The 16,591-nt window shown below is 58.4% G+C and overlaps 3 protein-coding genes across 10 annotated transcripts; 2 read left to right on the plus strand and 1 right to left on the minus strand.

Moving 5' to 3' along the window:
* The first annotated feature begins 546 nt into the window (after positions 1-546).
* Positions 547-7,702, plus strand: NLRX1 (NLR family member X1). 3 transcript variants are annotated; one of them, XM_054223048.1, is made up of 10 exons: positions 602-741; positions 1,291-1,417; positions 1,921-2,048; positions 2,266-2,326; positions 2,749-2,846; positions 3,057-3,673; positions 4,136-5,550; positions 6,392-6,478; positions 6,589-6,840; positions 6,995-7,701. In XM_054223048.1, exons 3-10 carry the CDS (start codon positions 1,928-1,930, stop codon positions 7,311-7,313), a joined length of 2,970 nt encoding a protein of 989 aa, XP_054079023.1. In that variant the 5' UTR covers positions 602-741; positions 1,291-1,417; positions 1,921-1,927; the 3' UTR covers positions 7,314-7,701. The 3 variants fall into 3 exon arrangements, with proteins under 3 accessions (XP_054079024.1, XP_054079023.1, XP_054079025.1); XM_054223049.1 differs by lacking the exon at positions 1,291-1,417 and having other exon boundaries at positions 547-741; positions 6,995-7,702; XM_054223050.1 differs by lacking the exon at positions 602-741 and having other exon boundaries at positions 1,384-1,417; positions 6,995-7,702.
* A 291-nt stretch (positions 7,703-7,993) lies between these two features.
* NHERF4 (NHERF family PDZ scaffold protein 4) lies at positions 7,994-11,989 on the plus strand. Of its 6 annotated transcripts, XM_054223059.1 has the most exons (10): positions 7,994-8,080; positions 8,684-8,711; positions 9,032-9,096; positions 9,294-9,505; positions 9,661-9,847; positions 9,935-10,071; positions 10,147-10,351; positions 10,526-10,722; positions 10,901-11,071; positions 11,298-11,475. In XM_054223059.1, exons 1-10 carry the CDS (start codon positions 8,065-8,067, stop codon positions 11,340-11,342), a joined length of 1,263 nt encoding a protein of 420 aa, XP_054079034.1. In that variant the 5' UTR covers positions 7,994-8,064; the 3' UTR covers positions 11,343-11,475. The 6 variants fall into 6 exon arrangements, with proteins under 6 accessions (XP_054079034.1, XP_054079032.1, XP_054079031.1 ...); XM_054223057.1 differs by lacking the exon at positions 10,901-11,071 and having other exon boundaries at positions 10,526-10,609; positions 11,298-11,989; XM_054223056.1 differs by having other exon boundaries at positions 7,994-8,711.
* Positions 11,990-12,191: 202 nt separating this feature from the next.
* Positions 12,192-16,387, minus strand: CCDC153 (coiled-coil domain containing 153). The gene is given in 6 exon segments (XM_054223275.1): positions 12,192-12,324; positions 12,400-12,585; positions 15,131-15,236; positions 15,884-15,932; positions 15,934-16,027; positions 16,329-16,387. Coding segments are annotated over 6 exon segments (627 nt in total).
* Between the last annotated feature and the right edge of the window lie 204 nt (positions 16,388-16,591).

A 16,591-nucleotide genomic window follows, 5' to 3' on the forward strand; every position in this document is an offset into this window, starting at 1 on the left:
GACACACTGCTGGGCTCTGGTTTCAGCACCACCTTACTGGGTTTCCCGAGCAGATCTGCAAGCGGGGAGAGGGTAGGTATGTATGTCTGTGTGTGTGTGCATGTCCATGAATGTGTGTTACACAGCCAGGGAACACCAGGCAGTGCTGGGCTGTCCGGCCAGCACAGCTTACTCTGGGCTCTTTTCCCTGTTGGGCTGCTGTTGTCCTGCTCCCTGCACCACGCTCTGTGAGGTGGCGGCAGCTGGGCACAGGGGGATTTCACTCCAGAGCAGGGCTTGTCCTTGCGGGATCCTGTTGTACAGCCGGGCACCAGCTGGGCATGCAGAGCCACCAGATGTGTCCGGAGGAAACCCCCCCTTGCAGCACTGCTGGGAAGACCCCAAGACCACCCCCACACCGTGTGTGTCCCTGTGTTTGGGGGTACAGGTGTTGTTCCCTGCCATTGTGCCTGCTGGCCTCTCTGCCACGTCCCTGAAGCGGGGCTGTGGCTGCGCTCCTCACCACGCTCGGTGGAGCTGGCAGCCGCTGTGCGCGGGGCAGGACGGGACAGGACAGCGTTGCAGGAAGTTACGGCTGCAAAACAGCCACCTCCGGAGAGGAGCCTCTTCCCGGGACAGGGATGGAAGGAGGTGGCTGAGCAGCACCGGGCTCTTCTCCGCCGGCCCCACAGGCTCAGCGCCTGGCAGCACGACCACAGGGAGCTGTGGGCTCAGCCTCCCTGGCAAGGACTCCTGCTGGAGGTAACCTGCCGCTTACGGCGTGGCGATCGTCCTCTCCTTGCTTAGTGCCTGCCTCACCATTGCCCTGGGCTCCAAGTCCCTGCACCGCCAGTGCCTCCGCCACTCTGTCCCTCCGGATACAGAAGCAGGGAGGCGGGAGGCCGCAGTAATGAGAGAGTGAGGACGTGCGTGCCAGGCATGCGGCAGGGCTCCCTGAAGGGGGACTGCAGCAGGCGGGCGGCATGGGGGCCTCCACTCGGCAGCATGCCCTGAGCGGCAGAGGGGGCTGGGAAGGGACCGGGAGCTGGGCATGGGGTGCATCGGGGTTCACTTGCTGCAAAGGCATCAAGGTCAGGACACCAAGGTTCAAGGTCAACTCCACTGCCCCCACCCTTGTGCCTCAGTTTCTCCGTTGGGATAATATGATGAGGGACTGCAAAAAGCCCAGGCTCTGGGAGCTGTGGGCAAGCTGTCACTCTGCTCGTCCTCCCCTAGCTAAACGCAGAGAGATTTGCACACTGCTCCTTCCTATCTGCTGGGGTTTGCTGACACCCTCCCCCTGTGCCTCAGTTTCTTAGGATGTTGGGAACCATGAACACAATCCGTGCTCCTGAAGGATCACCCTGCTGAGCTGGGGTGGGAACTTGAGTCAGTGCCGGCATAGCCGGTTCTGCCGGACCGGACCATATCAGGGCAGGTAAGGCTGGGCAGGGTGCTGTTGTGCCACATCCCTGGGGAGCAGAGCTGCTCACCTCATCCTGCCCTGCCCCACAGAGCCAAGCCTATGCAGGACAGCTTCTTGGGCACCCCAGACCTGCTAAGCCCCTCATCTACTGCTGTAGACGGGTGCTTTGCCTTGGAAAAATCACACAGTGCAGCCCGGAGGGACCAGCCCCCACAGCCCCCTGACTGCTTGTGTCCTGGCTACCGCTGGCTGCAGCCTTCCTGGCTGCTTAAAATGGGAGGCAGCTGTGCTCAGCATCTCTCCGTGTTGCAGGACGTGGCAAAAGGGCTCAGTGGCTGCTAAGGACATGGCAAGGGCTGCCCGCTGGGGGACAGCGCTGCTCAGCAGGGCAGGCCACCACAGGGCAACCCTGGGGCACACCTGGGGCTTATGTGGGTGTAGGTACAGCCTCAGGCTGCAAAGCTGGGCTGGTACAGGCACCCAGCTTGCCTCGTGGGCTGTCTCCTCTCTTTCAGACAGAGGATGTCACGGGCCATGCAATGCCAGAGCTGCCTGCCCTGGGGCAGCTGGACGCAGCTGCGTCGATCCCTGCCTGGGAGCAGTGGGACCCGGAGTGTGTATCTGTGTGCTGCTTCAGTGCCAGGTGAGCTGGGCTCTGTGCTTGGGGGTCTGTGACCGTGAATCTGTCCTGCGCCCAGGGAAGCCCTGTCCCTAGTGGACATCCCTCCCCAGCTGCACAGTGGAGCCTGTGCAGCCTGTGAATCACCCCAGCAAGATGTCAAGCCAATGAGCTTGGTGGTGTTAGCTTTGCTGGGCTGGAGAAGGCCATCTCTGACCATGTGCATTCTTCTTCCCCCCAGGCACTGCAGGCAGCACCTTCCTCAGGAAGATCCTTCACGCTAGCAGCATCTCCCTCCCCAGGTACAGTGCCACACAGCTGGGGCCTGGTCCATTCTGCCCTGTGGCTGTTCTCCATGGCACCTGGGTGGCTGAGCTGGCTGCCTTGGGACCATCGGGACTCTGCGGGCAGAGACACTGCTTTGCCTCCACCTAGAAAACAACCCAGACCCAACTCCCTGCCCGCTCTGAATTCCACCCAACTTCTCTGCCTTGCCACGGGTTTGCTGGGGATGCACAGCACATGGCTTGCTGACCTATCTTCAGTTCCTAGCCGTGTCCTTGCCCTAGCCCTGTGCCCTCCCTTGGTGCAGAGGACAGAAGGGGTGAGCTGGCTCTACTCAGCACTTCCCACAGCACTCACTTGTGATCTGCTTACCCTGCCCAGGCAGGGCTTGGAGCTGCTGGCCCTTGCCCTCCTCCTGACACTCTCCCATCTCTTGCAGGGGCTCTGTTCGCTACCAGGGAGGCTCCCATGAGCGCTCCATCCAGCCCAGATCCTCTGGCCACGGCCTGTCCCAGCTGAGGAATGTGGCCTCTTCTGGTAAGCTTGCAGCCCTGTGCTGAAGAGGATGGACAGTTTTACACAGCAGACTGGGGGCAACTGCAGTCCCGGGCAGCGTGAGGGTCAGCAAGAACTGGGTTCTGTCCTCCTCTCTGCAGCCACCTTGCTGCAGTGGCTTGGGGCAGGCAGCTTTCCCAGTCCCCTGATAATGAGAAGCCCTTGCTTTGTCAAACACCTCTCTCTTCCTAGATGCCATCAAGAAACACCAGAAGAGCCTGTCTGCATGGTTCAGCCACCAGCCCAATGAGGAAAGGCAGTTCGGCCCTTCCTTCTCACTGGACGCAGTCCATGTGGACCCAGTGATCCGGGAGAGCTCCCTGGAGGAGATTCTGAAGCCCTCGCCTGACCTAACCATCCAGAACCAGCTCCAGCAGCCCTGCAGTCAGGTTATCAGCCTCCAGAACCTTTTTGATGTGGATGCCTGTGGGCGGCAGGTGAAGAACGTGGTGCTGTACGGCACTGTGGGCACAGGGAAGAGCACCCTCATCAAGAAGATGGTGGTGGACTGGTGCCATGGTCTCCTACCCCGCTTCGAACTGGTCATCCCCTTCTCCTGCGAGGACCTGTCCCATAGTCATGCCCCCATCTCCCTGCGACGCCTCATAACCAAGAAGTATCAGCACCTCCGGGATGTGATGCCAATGCTGGGCACTTCCAACCTCAAGGTGCTTTTCATCCTCAATGGCCTGGAGCGCCTCAACTTGGACTTCCGTCTGGCTGGCACAGAGCTGTGCTGTGACCCTAATGAGCCTGTGCCTCCCTCTGCCATTGTGGTCAACTTGCTGCGAAAATACCTCCTGCCAGAGGTCAGTGTTTCTCTCCAGCTCCTTCACGCTGGAGAAAGGCTGGGGGTGAGCCCTGGGGCTTTGCAGGCATGGCCGTTGTGCTAATTGTTTGTAGTCCAGCTTGGCAGTGAGCAGACAGGCAGCCTCCCTTCCTGGAGGGACTCACCAAGGTCACCTCATGTCACTGTTACTGATTTGTCTCTGTGAGAGACAAGTCCTGGTAAGGCAAAGAAGGAAGTCTGCTGGTCTGTGGTCTTCCAGACATGATATATGTCTAGCAGGGGATGGGGAAAGCTCTTCTGTACCCTCTGACTGGGCCAGATTTGAACCAACACCCTTTGCATGGCAGCTTCTTGAACCCCAGCCCCTGGGTGGTGTGATCCTTGTGTACGTATATGTGGGTTACACTCCTGGGACCCTGCTGAGCTTAGATGAGTGCCACAGAGGGAGCAACTCCAAACTCACCTAGCCCTCTGCTTCCAGGCCAGCATCATTGTCACCACGCGCCCATCGGCAGTGCGCCGGATCCCCGGCAAGTATGTGGGCCGCTACGCCGAGATCTGTGGCTTCTCCGACACCAACCTGCAGAAGATGTACTTCCAGATGCGTCTCAGCCAGCCTGGCTGCAGTGGAGAGAACAGTGTTAGTAGCAGCTCAGGTGAGCAGGAAAACTTGGTGGAGATGTTGTCGAGGAACTTGGAGCGCCACAACCAAATAGCTGCTGCCTGCTTCTTGCCTTCTTACTGCTGGCTGGTGTGCACCACGCTGCACTTCCTCTACTTCACCAGGACAGTGCCTCCCAGCCAGACCCTGACTGGCATCTACACCAGCTTCCTGAGGCTCAATTTCAGTGGGGAGGTGCTGGACAGCACTGACCCCACCAACATCTCCATGATGAAGTACGTGGCCAAGATGGTGGGTAAGCTGGCCTATGAAGGGGTGATGTCCCGCAAGACCTGCTTCTCAGAGGATGACCTGCAGCAGTGCTTTGAGGTGGAGATGAAGACTGAAAGTGAGCTCAACCTCCTGGAGGTCTTCCGTAGCGATGTCTTCCGCTTCTTCCTCACTCCATGTGTGCAGCCAGGCAAAGAGCACACCTTTGTCTTTACCATACCTGCTATGCAGGAGTACCTGGCAGCCCTGTATGTGGTACTGGGTGAGAAGAAGACCCTGGCACAGAGAGTGGGGAAGGAGCTGTCAGAGGTCATTGGGAAGGTGAGTGAAGATGTTGCCGTTGTTATGAGTATCATCTCCAAGGTACTGCCCTTGCGCTTTCTGCCAGTGCTCTTCAACCTGCTCAAAATCTTCCCTCGCTACTTCTCCCGGCTGAGCAGTAAGGACCGGGATGCTATTGCCCACACCATGGCAGAGGAGCTGTTCAAAGAGGAGGACTACTACAACGATGATGTCTTGGACCAGATCAATTCCAGCATCCTGGGCATGGAGGGCCCCATGCACCACCCTGATGAGGCCCATGATGACGAGGTCTTTGAGCTCTTCCCCATTTTCATGGGTGGGATACTGTCCCGCCGTAATCGCGCCATCCTGGAGCAGCTGGGCTGCTCCATCAAGAACTTGGCAGCCTTTGAAATCGCCAAGGCCATGAAGAAGACAGTCATCAGGAACAGCCGCAAGGGGCTTCCCCCCTCCGAGCTGATGGACTACCTCTTCTTCCTGCATGAGTTCCAGAATGAGCGTTTCACAGCTGAGGCCATCCGCTCCCTCCGGACAGTCAACCTCTCATCCGTCAGGATGACCCCTCTCAAGTGCTCTGTCCTGGCGTCTGTCATGGGCACCACGTGCCATGAGGTGGAGGAGCTGAACCTGACCTCTTGCAACCTTGACACAAGCAGCTTGAAGATCCTCTTCCCTGTCCTTCTGCGATGCAAAGCTCTCCAGTGAGTACCACCTTCTTCTGCCCTTGGGCAGTGCTCAAAAATTGGGCTCTCCCTCACCTCTGCCCATCACAGGAACACACTAGGAGCCCAAGCATGGCAAAGGCAGGGAAGGGCATGCGTGCCCTTGTTTATCCTCAGCGCAGACATAGGGGACTACAGCTTCCAACATGCAACACTCCTTGAGCAACCCAGCACTGCATGCTGGGATTTGCAGTCCCAACACACCCTCCCGTAGGACTCTTTGGCAGCTCTCTGCATCTGATACCCCAAGCTGGACTGCCAGCTCCCCTGGCTGACCCAGGTCCCTCCCATTGCTTGCCCCACCGGAGCCACCCAGTATTCCCCTGTAGCTAGCTCTGCTGCTGCTAGCTCTGGGCAGGAGATACGCAGCGCAAGGGTGGGAGTCTGGGCTGCGCAAAGGGGTGGGCTGCGTTCCAGTCCATTTGTGGAACTGCAGTCTTCCTGGCGCCCAGGGGGTGGCGAGCCGTGCTCAGCACAGATGGACTCGGCTGTGCAGCGGGGCTGTGCAGCATTTCCTTCCTCCAGATGCTCAGGAGGGCTTGGTGGGGTCCTGATCCCCCCTCAGACCTTCACGCAGACCCTGCACCCCCTTCCCCTGCCTTGCTCCTGCTGGCACTGGCTCTGCTGGCTGATGCTACCCAAGCTCTGGTGCAGTTTCAGTATGCATTCTTTTGGAGAGGAAGCCTTGTGTGGCCTTGTCTGGGGAGCCCAGGTAGGATGGTGATAGGGAGGGCCAGGGGAAATGGAGAGAGCAGGGTTGGCAGCCCTACAGGTAACAGCCATTTCGGTCCTGCCACCTCCATGTCTTGCTCTGCATCAGTCTGCAGCTCAACAGCCTGGGCTCTGACGCCTGCAAGGACATCCGTGACCTGCTCCTGCATGACAAGTGTGTGGTGAGCAAACTGCGGTGAGTACTGCCTCTGACTTTGCATGCAACTGTTTCTGCTGCTCACCATGTGCCCTGGCCCTGGGCCCCCTGCCTGGCCTCGGCATTGCTGTGAGCTCCTGTGTCCACAGGCTGGCAAATAACCCCGTGGGTGAGCAGGGGGCACAATACCTGGCCGAGGCACTGGCAGGCAACCACTCACTGACCCATTTGTCCCTGCTGCATACCACGCTTGGGGATCGGGGCGCCGAGGTCATTGCTCAGCACCTGGCTGAGAACCAACACCTCCAGGAGCTCAACCTGGGCTACAACTCCCTGACGGACGCAGCTGCCCTGCACGTGGTGGAGGTGGCCAAAAAGCACGCGACGCTGGACAAAGTGCAGTGAGTTCACTGTGCCCCATCTCTTCCATTTTACAGGCAATGCCTCTGAGCCAGCGTCCCTCCCTGTGGCAGTGCACAGGGAGCCCCTGTCTGCCTCTGTGTCTTGCCTCCCAGCCCTCACAGTGTTTCCTACTCCTTTTCTCTCAACCCACAGTCTGTATTTCAATGACATCAGTGAAGACGGCAAGCAGGCTCTCCACAGCCTGCGCATGGACCGGGATGGCGTCAGGGCACTGGTCTTCCTTACAGCAGGCACTGATGTCTCCGACTACTGGTCCCATATCCTGAACGTGGTGCAGAGGAACCTGCCTTTCTGGGACCGCGAACGGGTTCGGCAGCACCTTGCCCTCATCCTGCAGGACCTGGAGAGCAGCCGGAGACAGACTGCCAACCCCTGGAGGAAAGCGAAGTTCCTACGAGTCGAGAGTGAAGTCAAGAAGATGCTGGGGAAACTGCAGCATGGGACCCTCTGACCTGCTGAGCATCCACCCGGCCAGGGAGGGAGCAGTGCTGCTGGGGAGGAAATATCAGAGTGTGCCCCGGCAGCACACCCCCTGTGCCCTTATCCGCATGGAGATGCCTAGCGGTCGGGTGCTACCAAGGCTGTCAAAGGTGCTGGGTATGTGGGGCTCAGCCCTCACCTGCAGGCAAGGCTGAAGTGTGGGAGAACTGTACAGAGACCAGGCCAGGAGCAAATGTGACTTCTTGTTCTGGGCTTGCAGAGACCCAGCTCCTGCACTCTGGCCACTGCTGGCCTGGCCATGAGCCACAGCAGTGGCAGAGGGGCAGGACTCAGGCTTGCTTGTGAAACCTTTGGTAGCATTAAAGTGCACTTCTTTGTTCCCACTAAAGCACACTAGTGCCAAGACTCAATCTCCTCTGCGGGCCCTTCCTGGGGGCGGAGAGCGGAGGTGCTGCTGCAGCCGTCCCTGCAGCAGTTGGAGTGGAGGGCTCTGGCCCTTCCCCATCTCACGGGGCTAGGATGGGGCCCTTGGTGGCAGCTGGAAACTGGGACGCCAGGATCTGTTCCCAAGCTGGGTGTCCCAGGGTGCTGATCCCTGCTCCCAGCTCTGCTGGGCAAGGGCTGGCAGTGCCCCAGGGCTGGGAGGGCAGGGGAGACGTCTGGGCTGTTTAACCATTAAACCTGGGGCATCTTGGAAGAGGCGGGGACACTTCCCTGCCACTTCATCCTGTACCTTGCTCCCTCCCGCATACCCTGCAGCCATGAAGCAAACAAAAGGTATGTGCCGGGGCAGCGGGGCTTGCAGAGACCCTTCGCCACACGCATGTCTCCAGGCCCTGCTTCTGCAAGGAGCAAGGCAATGTCAGAGCCCAGGCAGGCTATGGAAAGGAGCTAGAGGCATCCAGGAAAATGGGGGTGCTTGGCAGGAATCTCCTCTCCTTGGGCTTGGGGGTCCTTGTGCTGGAAGAGGTGGGGAGGAGTTTTATGGGGAGGTGCACAGGGGAAGGACTCTGTCTCCATCTCCTTGCTCCAGCCAGCTCTCTGGGACCCTGGTGACCCTTCTTATCCCTCACTCAGAAGCTCTGTAAACCCCTAGGACTAAACTCCATCTGCATACTGCTGCCTGAGCCTACTTTGCCCCCAGTGCTGCAGGACCCCGCTGGGCTGAGTGGGTGCCCACTGGACCCCAGCAGCAGGTGTCCTACTGCTTTGAAATGCAATGCAGGCAGAGGGGCTGGTGGGGCTGCGTGGACTTGGCAAACCCACCTCACCTGGTGTGGCATACTCAGCCTGCAAATGGACAAGCCCTGAGTGATCGAGAGCGTGGGGTCTGCTCCTGGCCCACCACCTCCAGCACTGACCTCTCCTCTCCCTCTGCAGGGCTCGAGGGTGACAAGAAGTCCATCATGTAAGTGCTGAGCTCCCTCTGGCCAGGGGCTTCCTGGGGCTCATGGCCACACAACCGGGCTATGCTGGGGCGCATCCTCAGCTGAGGTGGTGTGGGTCACGGCTGCCAATCCCAGCTGCCTGTCCCAAGAAGGTCTTCTCTGAGTTGTTAACTCAGGAGAGATGTGGGGACAGTCCAAGAGGGATATCCCCTCCTGGCTTTCCGCAAGGAAGAGGAGGGACTGGAGCTGTGGCCCCAGCTGGCCCTTTCTGGGAGGAATGGGGCTCCCCACAGCCATGCTACTGCACTAATGCAGCCTCTCCCACCCTTTATCATTGCAGAAAATTTGAATTTAACCCCAAAGATGGGATCGACAACCCTGCCTTGTCGCTGGCTGAGGACACGGGTAAATACCCTCGTCTCTGTCAGCATGGGTTCTGGCAGCTGGGCATCACTGGGGTCCTGGGCTCTCTAACACCAGGGAGCTGTGGGGAGGTTAACGTGTAAGACAGCAGAGAAGCGGGGATCCCAGCCTGGGGTGGGGTAGAGAACCTGTGTTAGGATCCCTGCAGGGCCCAGCTCATGGACTGTGCCCTGATGCAGATGGTGAAGGCGTGGGGGAGCCCCGCTTCTACCTCCTGAGCAAGGACAGCACGGAGACCTTTGGCTTCTGCCTCCATGAGGAGCTGGGCTGCCAGGGCCACGTCATCCGGCAGGTTGAGCTGGGGGGACTGGCCCAGCGCAGGGGACTGCAGGATGGTGACCGGCTCCTCCAGGTCAACGGCCACTTTGTAGACCACATGGACCACCGCACGGTAAGCTGGGAGCATGCGGGGTTGTGGGAACGCCCAGGTCCTCTCTGGCTAGTGTCACAGAGGGTGCGGGACCCTGCTGCCCTCCAGGGCCCTGATCCCATAGGCTGTGGCTGAAGGGGTGCCCTGCCCAGAGTTCACAGCCTGGGTCCTTCCAGGTGGTGCAGAAGATCAAGGCCAGCGGGAACCAGGTCCTACTGGCGGTGCTGGATGGTGGCTCCTATGAAGCAGCCAAAGTCCTGGGCAGGGACCTGTCCCAGATGCTGCCGGCTGACATCCGCCCGCGCCTCTGCCACATCACGCGGGACAGAAGCGGTTTTGGCTTCAGCGTGTCAGGTCCAGAAGGTAAAGCAGGCAGCAGGATGCTGGTGCCGTGAGCCTCCCTGATGCAGCACCCTGGTCACCCCAGACTGCCTCTTCTCCTTCCTGCAGGCGTGAAGGGCACCTTCCAGCTGTCGGTGCGGCAGGATGGGCCAGCGGAGAGGGCAGGGGTGCCACCAGGCTCCTGGCTCCTGGAGCTGAACGGAGCCAGCGTGAGGAGCTACTCACACGCACAGCTCGCCAGAAAGGTAGGTGGTCCTGGTGCGGGTGGGCGGGGGAGTGGGGCCAGCAACGTCACTGAGCACCCTGCGTTTCCCATCCAGCTTAAGCAGAGTGGCAACAAGGTGACACTGCTGGTGGCATCCAGTGCCGTGGAGGAGTTTTACCGCCTGCGGGGTCTGCAGATCACAGCTGCCTTGGCGGACACCTCCTGGCTCCCCTTCAAGGTCCGGGAGCTGCACATGGTGAAGGGTCCAGCTGGCTACGGGTTTCTGCTCAAGGAAGATGATTGCATCTCAGGGGCCATAGGTGAGGGGGTTGAGGGGTCTGTACCTGAGCAAGACATGTCAGAGGGTCGGGAATAGCTGCAAGCCTTCTGCCCATGGCAGGACCCTGTCCCCACCTGCACAGGGGGTCTGCAGTAGCAGTTCCCCTCTGGCTGAATGCCTCTGTGAGCATCTCTGCACCCTCCCTCTGTGGCAGGCCAGTTCCTGTGGGATGTGGATGCGGGGCTGCCAGCTGAGCAGGCAGGGATGAAGGAGGGGGACCGTCTCCTGGCTGTGAATGGTGAGAGCATTGAGGGGCTGGACCACCAGCAGACAGTGCTCAGGATCCGTGCCCGTGATGACCAGGTGACGCTGCTGGTCATCGACCCTGCTGGTGATGAGTTCTACCAGTCGGTAGGTTTTGGGGACCCAGCGTGGTCCCACCCTGGTTGGGGACCCATGGGATGCTGCAAAGCTGGATGGTGGGATGCGTATCTTGTCCCCAGGCCTGCGCAGTGAGGTCCTCTCTGGGGGATCTGGCTTGCCCTGAAGCACCAGGAGCTGTATGACAATCACTCTTCTGCTCTTCCAGATCGGGCTGTCCCCTCTGCTGTTCTTTGTGGATGGTGACCCTGCCTCAGGCTCCCGCAGGCCCTCCCTGCCCTCTCCCAGTGTGTCCCCTGGACTCTGTCATGTTGAGGTGGGACCAAAGGGACCTGGGTCCTGGCTGGTGGCTGCTGCCAACAGTATAGAGATCACACAGGTAACCTCTCTTGCCAGTGCTGTTCACAGCCTGGCACTGCTCTGAGTCCTGGCACACTCCTGCCCTGCCTGTCCTAGGATTTCCCTGGCAGGGAGGGGGCTGTGCGGTCCCCTGGCCACAGGGGAAAGGCAGAAAGATCCCTCCAACCTGCCCATGGGGCAAGGGTGGAGTGGGGTGGGGTGGGTGGATGGTTGCTGCCCACAATACTCCCGCTGTGTCTCCACAGAGCCTGCGCCAGGAGGAGCACAGGAGGCTGCACCAGGCATTCTAGCGGCTCAGGACCACCCTGCCTCCGGACAGGCTCTCCCATACAGTGCCTCGACTCAGGCCATATCCAGCCCCATGGTGCCTCCTGCCCGGCTCCCCAGAAAGCACGGTGCTGCTCAGCATGGCTGTTGCATGCATAGCTGCTGTGTCTCCATGCCCAGGATGGGCCTTACAGCTCCCAGAGATTCATCTCCACTGGCCAAGGCTGGCTCCAAGCTTTTATTAACCACGGTGATGGCTTCTTGTAACCTGAAGACAGATATGTGTGTCTTTGCCTGCCCAGCTACCTCCAGGGGTATCTAGGGACATTGCACCAAAGCCCTTGCCCATCTCCAGGCTCTGGGAGCTACCAGGAGAGCTGAGGCACTGCCCTCCATGCCATGACCCAGGGGACTGGGTAGCATGAGGCTTGGCTCAGCCCAGGGCTGGCCTTCAGGCCATTGTGTGAAGGGGAAAGGGAGCAGCAGAGGCTGATGGGGCGCTGGAGTAACCCCCCCACCTCTCAGCCTGTTGGCTCAGGTCTGCCCCTGCATGAACATCTCTCATGTGTTCCTCCTCTCATTCTCCCTGTGAACCTATGGGCAGTGAGTGCCCACCACCCATCACAGCACTGTTCCTGCATTACCCATTTGGGGTGTGATTAAAGGACAAGTCCACACTGCTGTTCATGTGCTGATGTTATGGAGAGAAATGTGACTTAGCAGTACATCCTAGGGCCAGACAGGACCCATCTTCTCCTACCTAGCCTGGGGACAGCTGGGGAGTTGGGCAGTGGATGTGGGAACCTGACAGGGGGTGTGCTGATGGGGAGGTAGGGGCTGCGAGCCTGTCCTGTCCTGGGAGCCCCAGGGTGCTACATCTCCAGGGGGCTGAGACTGAACTCCTGTAAGCATTCCTTGTGCTCTACAGCGATGGTTGTTCCTACCTCTTCCCAGTCCTGGCTGGCCTCTTCCGTCTTGGCCAGCACAAGGTCCAGGCTACCATGGGAGAAAGCGGATAGTGAGGAGGGGGGACTGTGCTGCCAGGGGGAGTGACCCACAGCCATGTCCCCACTCACATGGAGGATCTTCTCATACTCCCTCTCCATGGCATAGAGCTTGCCCTGCAGCTGGGCGATGGTCCTGTCCCTCTCTGCCAGTGCCTGGCTGGCAGTCTCCTGGGCCTTCTGGCTCTCCTGGAGCCTGGTGGCTGTGCGGCACAGGGACAGAAGCAGGGGACACTGAGCATGTCGGCACAGGAGCCTGGCACTGCTGACCAGTGCACAGAGGGTGCGGGCAGTGTGCGGCACAGCCCCTGCCCAATCCCCCTCATCCCCAGGGTGGCAGAAGGCTCCTGGACAGAGGTGGGATCACAGCATCCCCTTTGCAGTCAGCATCTCCCAAGGTTAGGGATGCACTGGGAACAGGGTCAGGCTTTGCCTTCAGCTGCTGCGGTGCTGACAGCACAAGGTGAATGACTCCCATCTCCTCTTGCCCTCCCCCTGCCCCCGCTCCAAGTGCATTTTGCTGCGCTGGAATAAACACCATCCACACCCACCAGTGAGGGGCGGGCATGTCAGGGGACCATACTGAGCTGCTCCTGCAGGCTCTTCACAGAATCACAGAATCACAGAATCTTCATGGTTGGAAGGACCCTTAAGATCATTGAGTCCAACCAAACAACCTACAATCTCTGCCACTAGAGCATGCCCTGAAGCACCACATCTAGACGTTTCTTAAACACCTCTAGGGATGGTGACTCAGCCACCTCCCTGGGCAGGCTGTTCCAGTGCCTGACCACTCTTTCAGTAAAGTAATGCTTCCTAATATCTAACCTAAACCTCCCCTGCCGCAACTTCAGACCATTTCCTCTGGTCCTGTCGTTATTCACCTGGGAGAAGAGGCCAACCCCCACCTCTCTCCACCCTCCTTTCAGGTAGCTGTAGAGGGCAATGAGGTCTCCCCTCAGCCTCCTCTTCTCCAAGCTGAACATGCCCAGCTCCCCCAGCCTCTCCTCACATGCCCTGGTCTCCAGACCCCTCACCAGCCTGGTAGCTCTCCTCTGGACACGCTCCAGCACTTCCATGTCCCTCTTGTACAGAGGGGCCCAGAACTGAACACAGCGCTCGAGGTGAGGCCTCACCAGTGCCGAGTACAGAGGCACAGTCACTTCCCTGCTCCTGCTGGCCACGCTATTCCTGATACAAGCCAGAATGCTGTTGGCCTTCTTGGCCACCTGGGCACACTGCTGGCTCATGTTAAGCTGGCTGTCCACTGGCACCCCCAGGTCCTTTTCTGCTGGGCAGCTTTCCAGCCACTCTCCCCCAAGCCTGTAGCGTTGCTTGGGGTGGTTGTGATCGAAATGCAGGACCCGGCACTTGGCCTTATTAAACCTCATACAGTTGGCCTTGGCCCATTGATCCAGCCTGTCCCGGTCCCTCTGCAGAGCCTTCCTATCCTCAAGCAGATCACCTGTCCCACCTAGTTCAGTGTTGTCTGCGAACTTACTGAGGGTGCGCTCAATCCCCTCATCCAGATCATTGATAAAGATATTAAACAAAACTGGCCCCAAGACTGAGCCCTGAGGGACACCACTGGTGACCGGCTGCCAAGAGGATTTCACCCCATTAATCACAACTCTCTGGGCACGGCCATCCAGCCAGTTTTTAACCCAGCGAAGAGTACACTTGTCTATGCCATGATTCGCCAGCTTCTCCAGGAGAATGCTGTGGGGGATGGTGTCAAAGGACTTACCAAAGTCCACATAGACAATGTCCACCGCCTTCCCCGCATCCAGAAGGCGGGTCACGTGGTCACAGAAAGAGATCAGGTTGGTTAAGCAGGACCTCCCTTTCCTAAACCCATGCTGGCTGGCCCTGATCCCTTGGCTGCCCTGTACTTGCCGTGAGAGCTCACTCAAGATGATCCTCTCCATGATCTTTCCTGGTACCGAGGTCAGGCTGATGGGCCTGTAGTTCGCTGGATTCTCCTTCTGACCCTTCTTGTAGATGGGCGTCACATTAGCCACCCTCCAGTCATCTGGCACCTGCCCTGTTGATGAGGATAGTTGATAAATGATGGAGAGAGGCTTGGTGAGCTCTCCTGCCAGCTCCCTCAGTACTCTTGGGTGAATCCCACACGGCCCCATAGGCTTATGTACGTCTTGGCGCAGAAGCAGATCATTGACTACTTCCTCCTGGATTATGGGTGGGTTGTTCTGCTCTCCATCCTTATCTTCCAGCTCAGGAGGCTGAGCACCCTGGGGATAGCTGGTCTGTCTATTGAAGACTGAAGCAAAGTAGGCATTAAGTATCTTAGCCTTCTCCTTGTCATTGGTTGCAACTTTACCCCCCGCATCCAGTAAGGGATGGAGATTCTCCCTGGCTTTCTTTTTGTTGATGTATTTACAAAAACTTTTTTTGTTGTCCTTAATGTTAGTGGCCAAGTTGAGCTCCAGCTGGGCTTTTGCCTTCCTAATTTTCTCTCTGTATAACCTAACGAGATCTCTGTACTCCCCCTGAGTTGCCTGTCCCTTGTTCCAAAGGTGATAAACACTCCTTTTATTCCTAAGTCCCATGCAAAGTTCCTTATTCATCCAGACTGGCCATTTTCCCCGCCTTTTAGACTTGCGACACTTGGGGACAGCCTGCACTTGGGCCTTTAAGATTTCCTTCTTGAAGAGCGTCCAGCCTTCCTGGACCCCTTTGCCCTTCAGGACTGTCTCCCAAGGGACTCTCTCAACCAGTGTCCTGAACAAGCCAAAGTCTGCCCTCTGGAAGTCCAAGGTGGAGGTTTTGCTAACCCCCATCCTTACATCGCTACAAATTGAAAACTTGACCATTTCATGATCACCTTCGCCTCCAAGCACTGGCTGTGGGCTGCTGTCTGCTTCTGCAGCTCCTGGTATTGCCAGGTCATTTCTGGGAGCCAGGGAAGGGAGAAGGGAACAAATATGGTGACTATAGGATGGACAAACAGGTGATGCCTGTGCTTGGATCCCAGCACCTGTGACCAGGCAAGGGCTCCAGGAAGGCCTGACCTGAGGGTTCCCCTTGCAGGGTGATGCATCAGAAGCAGCCGTGTGTGCACCCTCTCCCTGCCAGGCAGGGCTGTGACAGTGCCGGAGTCGGGGGGGCAGGAGGGAGCCCTGGAGGGAAAGTTTTACGTCTCTGTTGAGCGTGGGAGAGTGAAAATGAGCACGGAGTTTGGCATGTGGCAAAGACCGCAAACCTCTGGCTGAGGTTTTACCTCTGCTAAAATCAGCCCCTTCTTGAGCACTAACGGAAATGGCAAGGCAATGGCTGTTGCAGGCTGGGAAGTCTCTGCCTCTGTGGTCTCCTCTGCCTGTGCTGAGTACAGGCATCCGGGGTGCAACAAGTCTATGTCCAGATCCTTTGCATGCTGACAGCACAGGAGGGAACAGGGCTAGCCAACAGCAGGGTGCTGTGGGGCTGAGCAGTCAAGGCCAAAGGGAGAGGTGGGGTAAGCTTGGATGGCTTTCCCCAGCAGCACCAAGGCGCGGGGTCCCTGCATCTGTCCCACTGCCCCCTCCCATCTCTGCCCTCACCTTCACGAATGTCTCGCTTTTCTTTCCGTGCCTGCTCCAGTGCCTTCTCTCCAGGCCCACAGCCTCCGCTGGAGCACTTCATTGTCAGCTTTTGCCTGCCAGGTCACGTACCTCCAGGAAACTGCAAGCTGGAGACGCACAGGACTGCAATGGGAACAACGTGCTTCCTGGCAGGTGACCCACAACATGAGTACCAGCAAAGGGCACCATCCAAACCATTCTGGGTGGCTATTCCCTGCCCAGTATCTCCTTGGTACATTGACTCAGTAGTGACTTATCCCTAGCCTTTCTCTGCTCCCAAAGCCAGGGGGATGTGGACATTTCCTCAAGCCCATGCCTGGCCCCAAGCCCTGCCTGAACCATAGTGAACGTCATAGCAAGAAACCTCCCCTTCGTTTCAGCCCGGCACTGTGCTAGGGAAGCATTTCCAGGGGGGGTGCCTCACCTCAGCATCCCTACCACCTCCCATCTGCTTTCATCATTATTCCTCTCTTTCTCTGCCATCTTTGCAGGATTGCTGGCTTCTGTAAGCAGCTGCTGCACTGCACACCAGGGACTTTTGTGACAGCTCTGGCTCTCCCCTCCAGCACACCACTCCCCTCAGTGCTGTGAGTCTTGCCCTGGGGACTGTGGCTGGATTTGGATCTTCTTTATAAAATAGGAGAGGAAGGAAGGGAGAGGACTTTAAACTGCTTTTTCTGCTCAGGA

This window comes from Rissa tridactyla, chromosome 17 (genome assembly GCF_028500815.1).
Source record: "Rissa tridactyla isolate bRisTri1 chromosome 17, bRisTri1.patW.cur.20221130, whole genome shotgun sequence".
In the NCBI taxonomy this organism is placed as follows: Eukaryota; Metazoa; Chordata; class Aves; order Charadriiformes; family Laridae; genus Rissa; species Rissa tridactyla.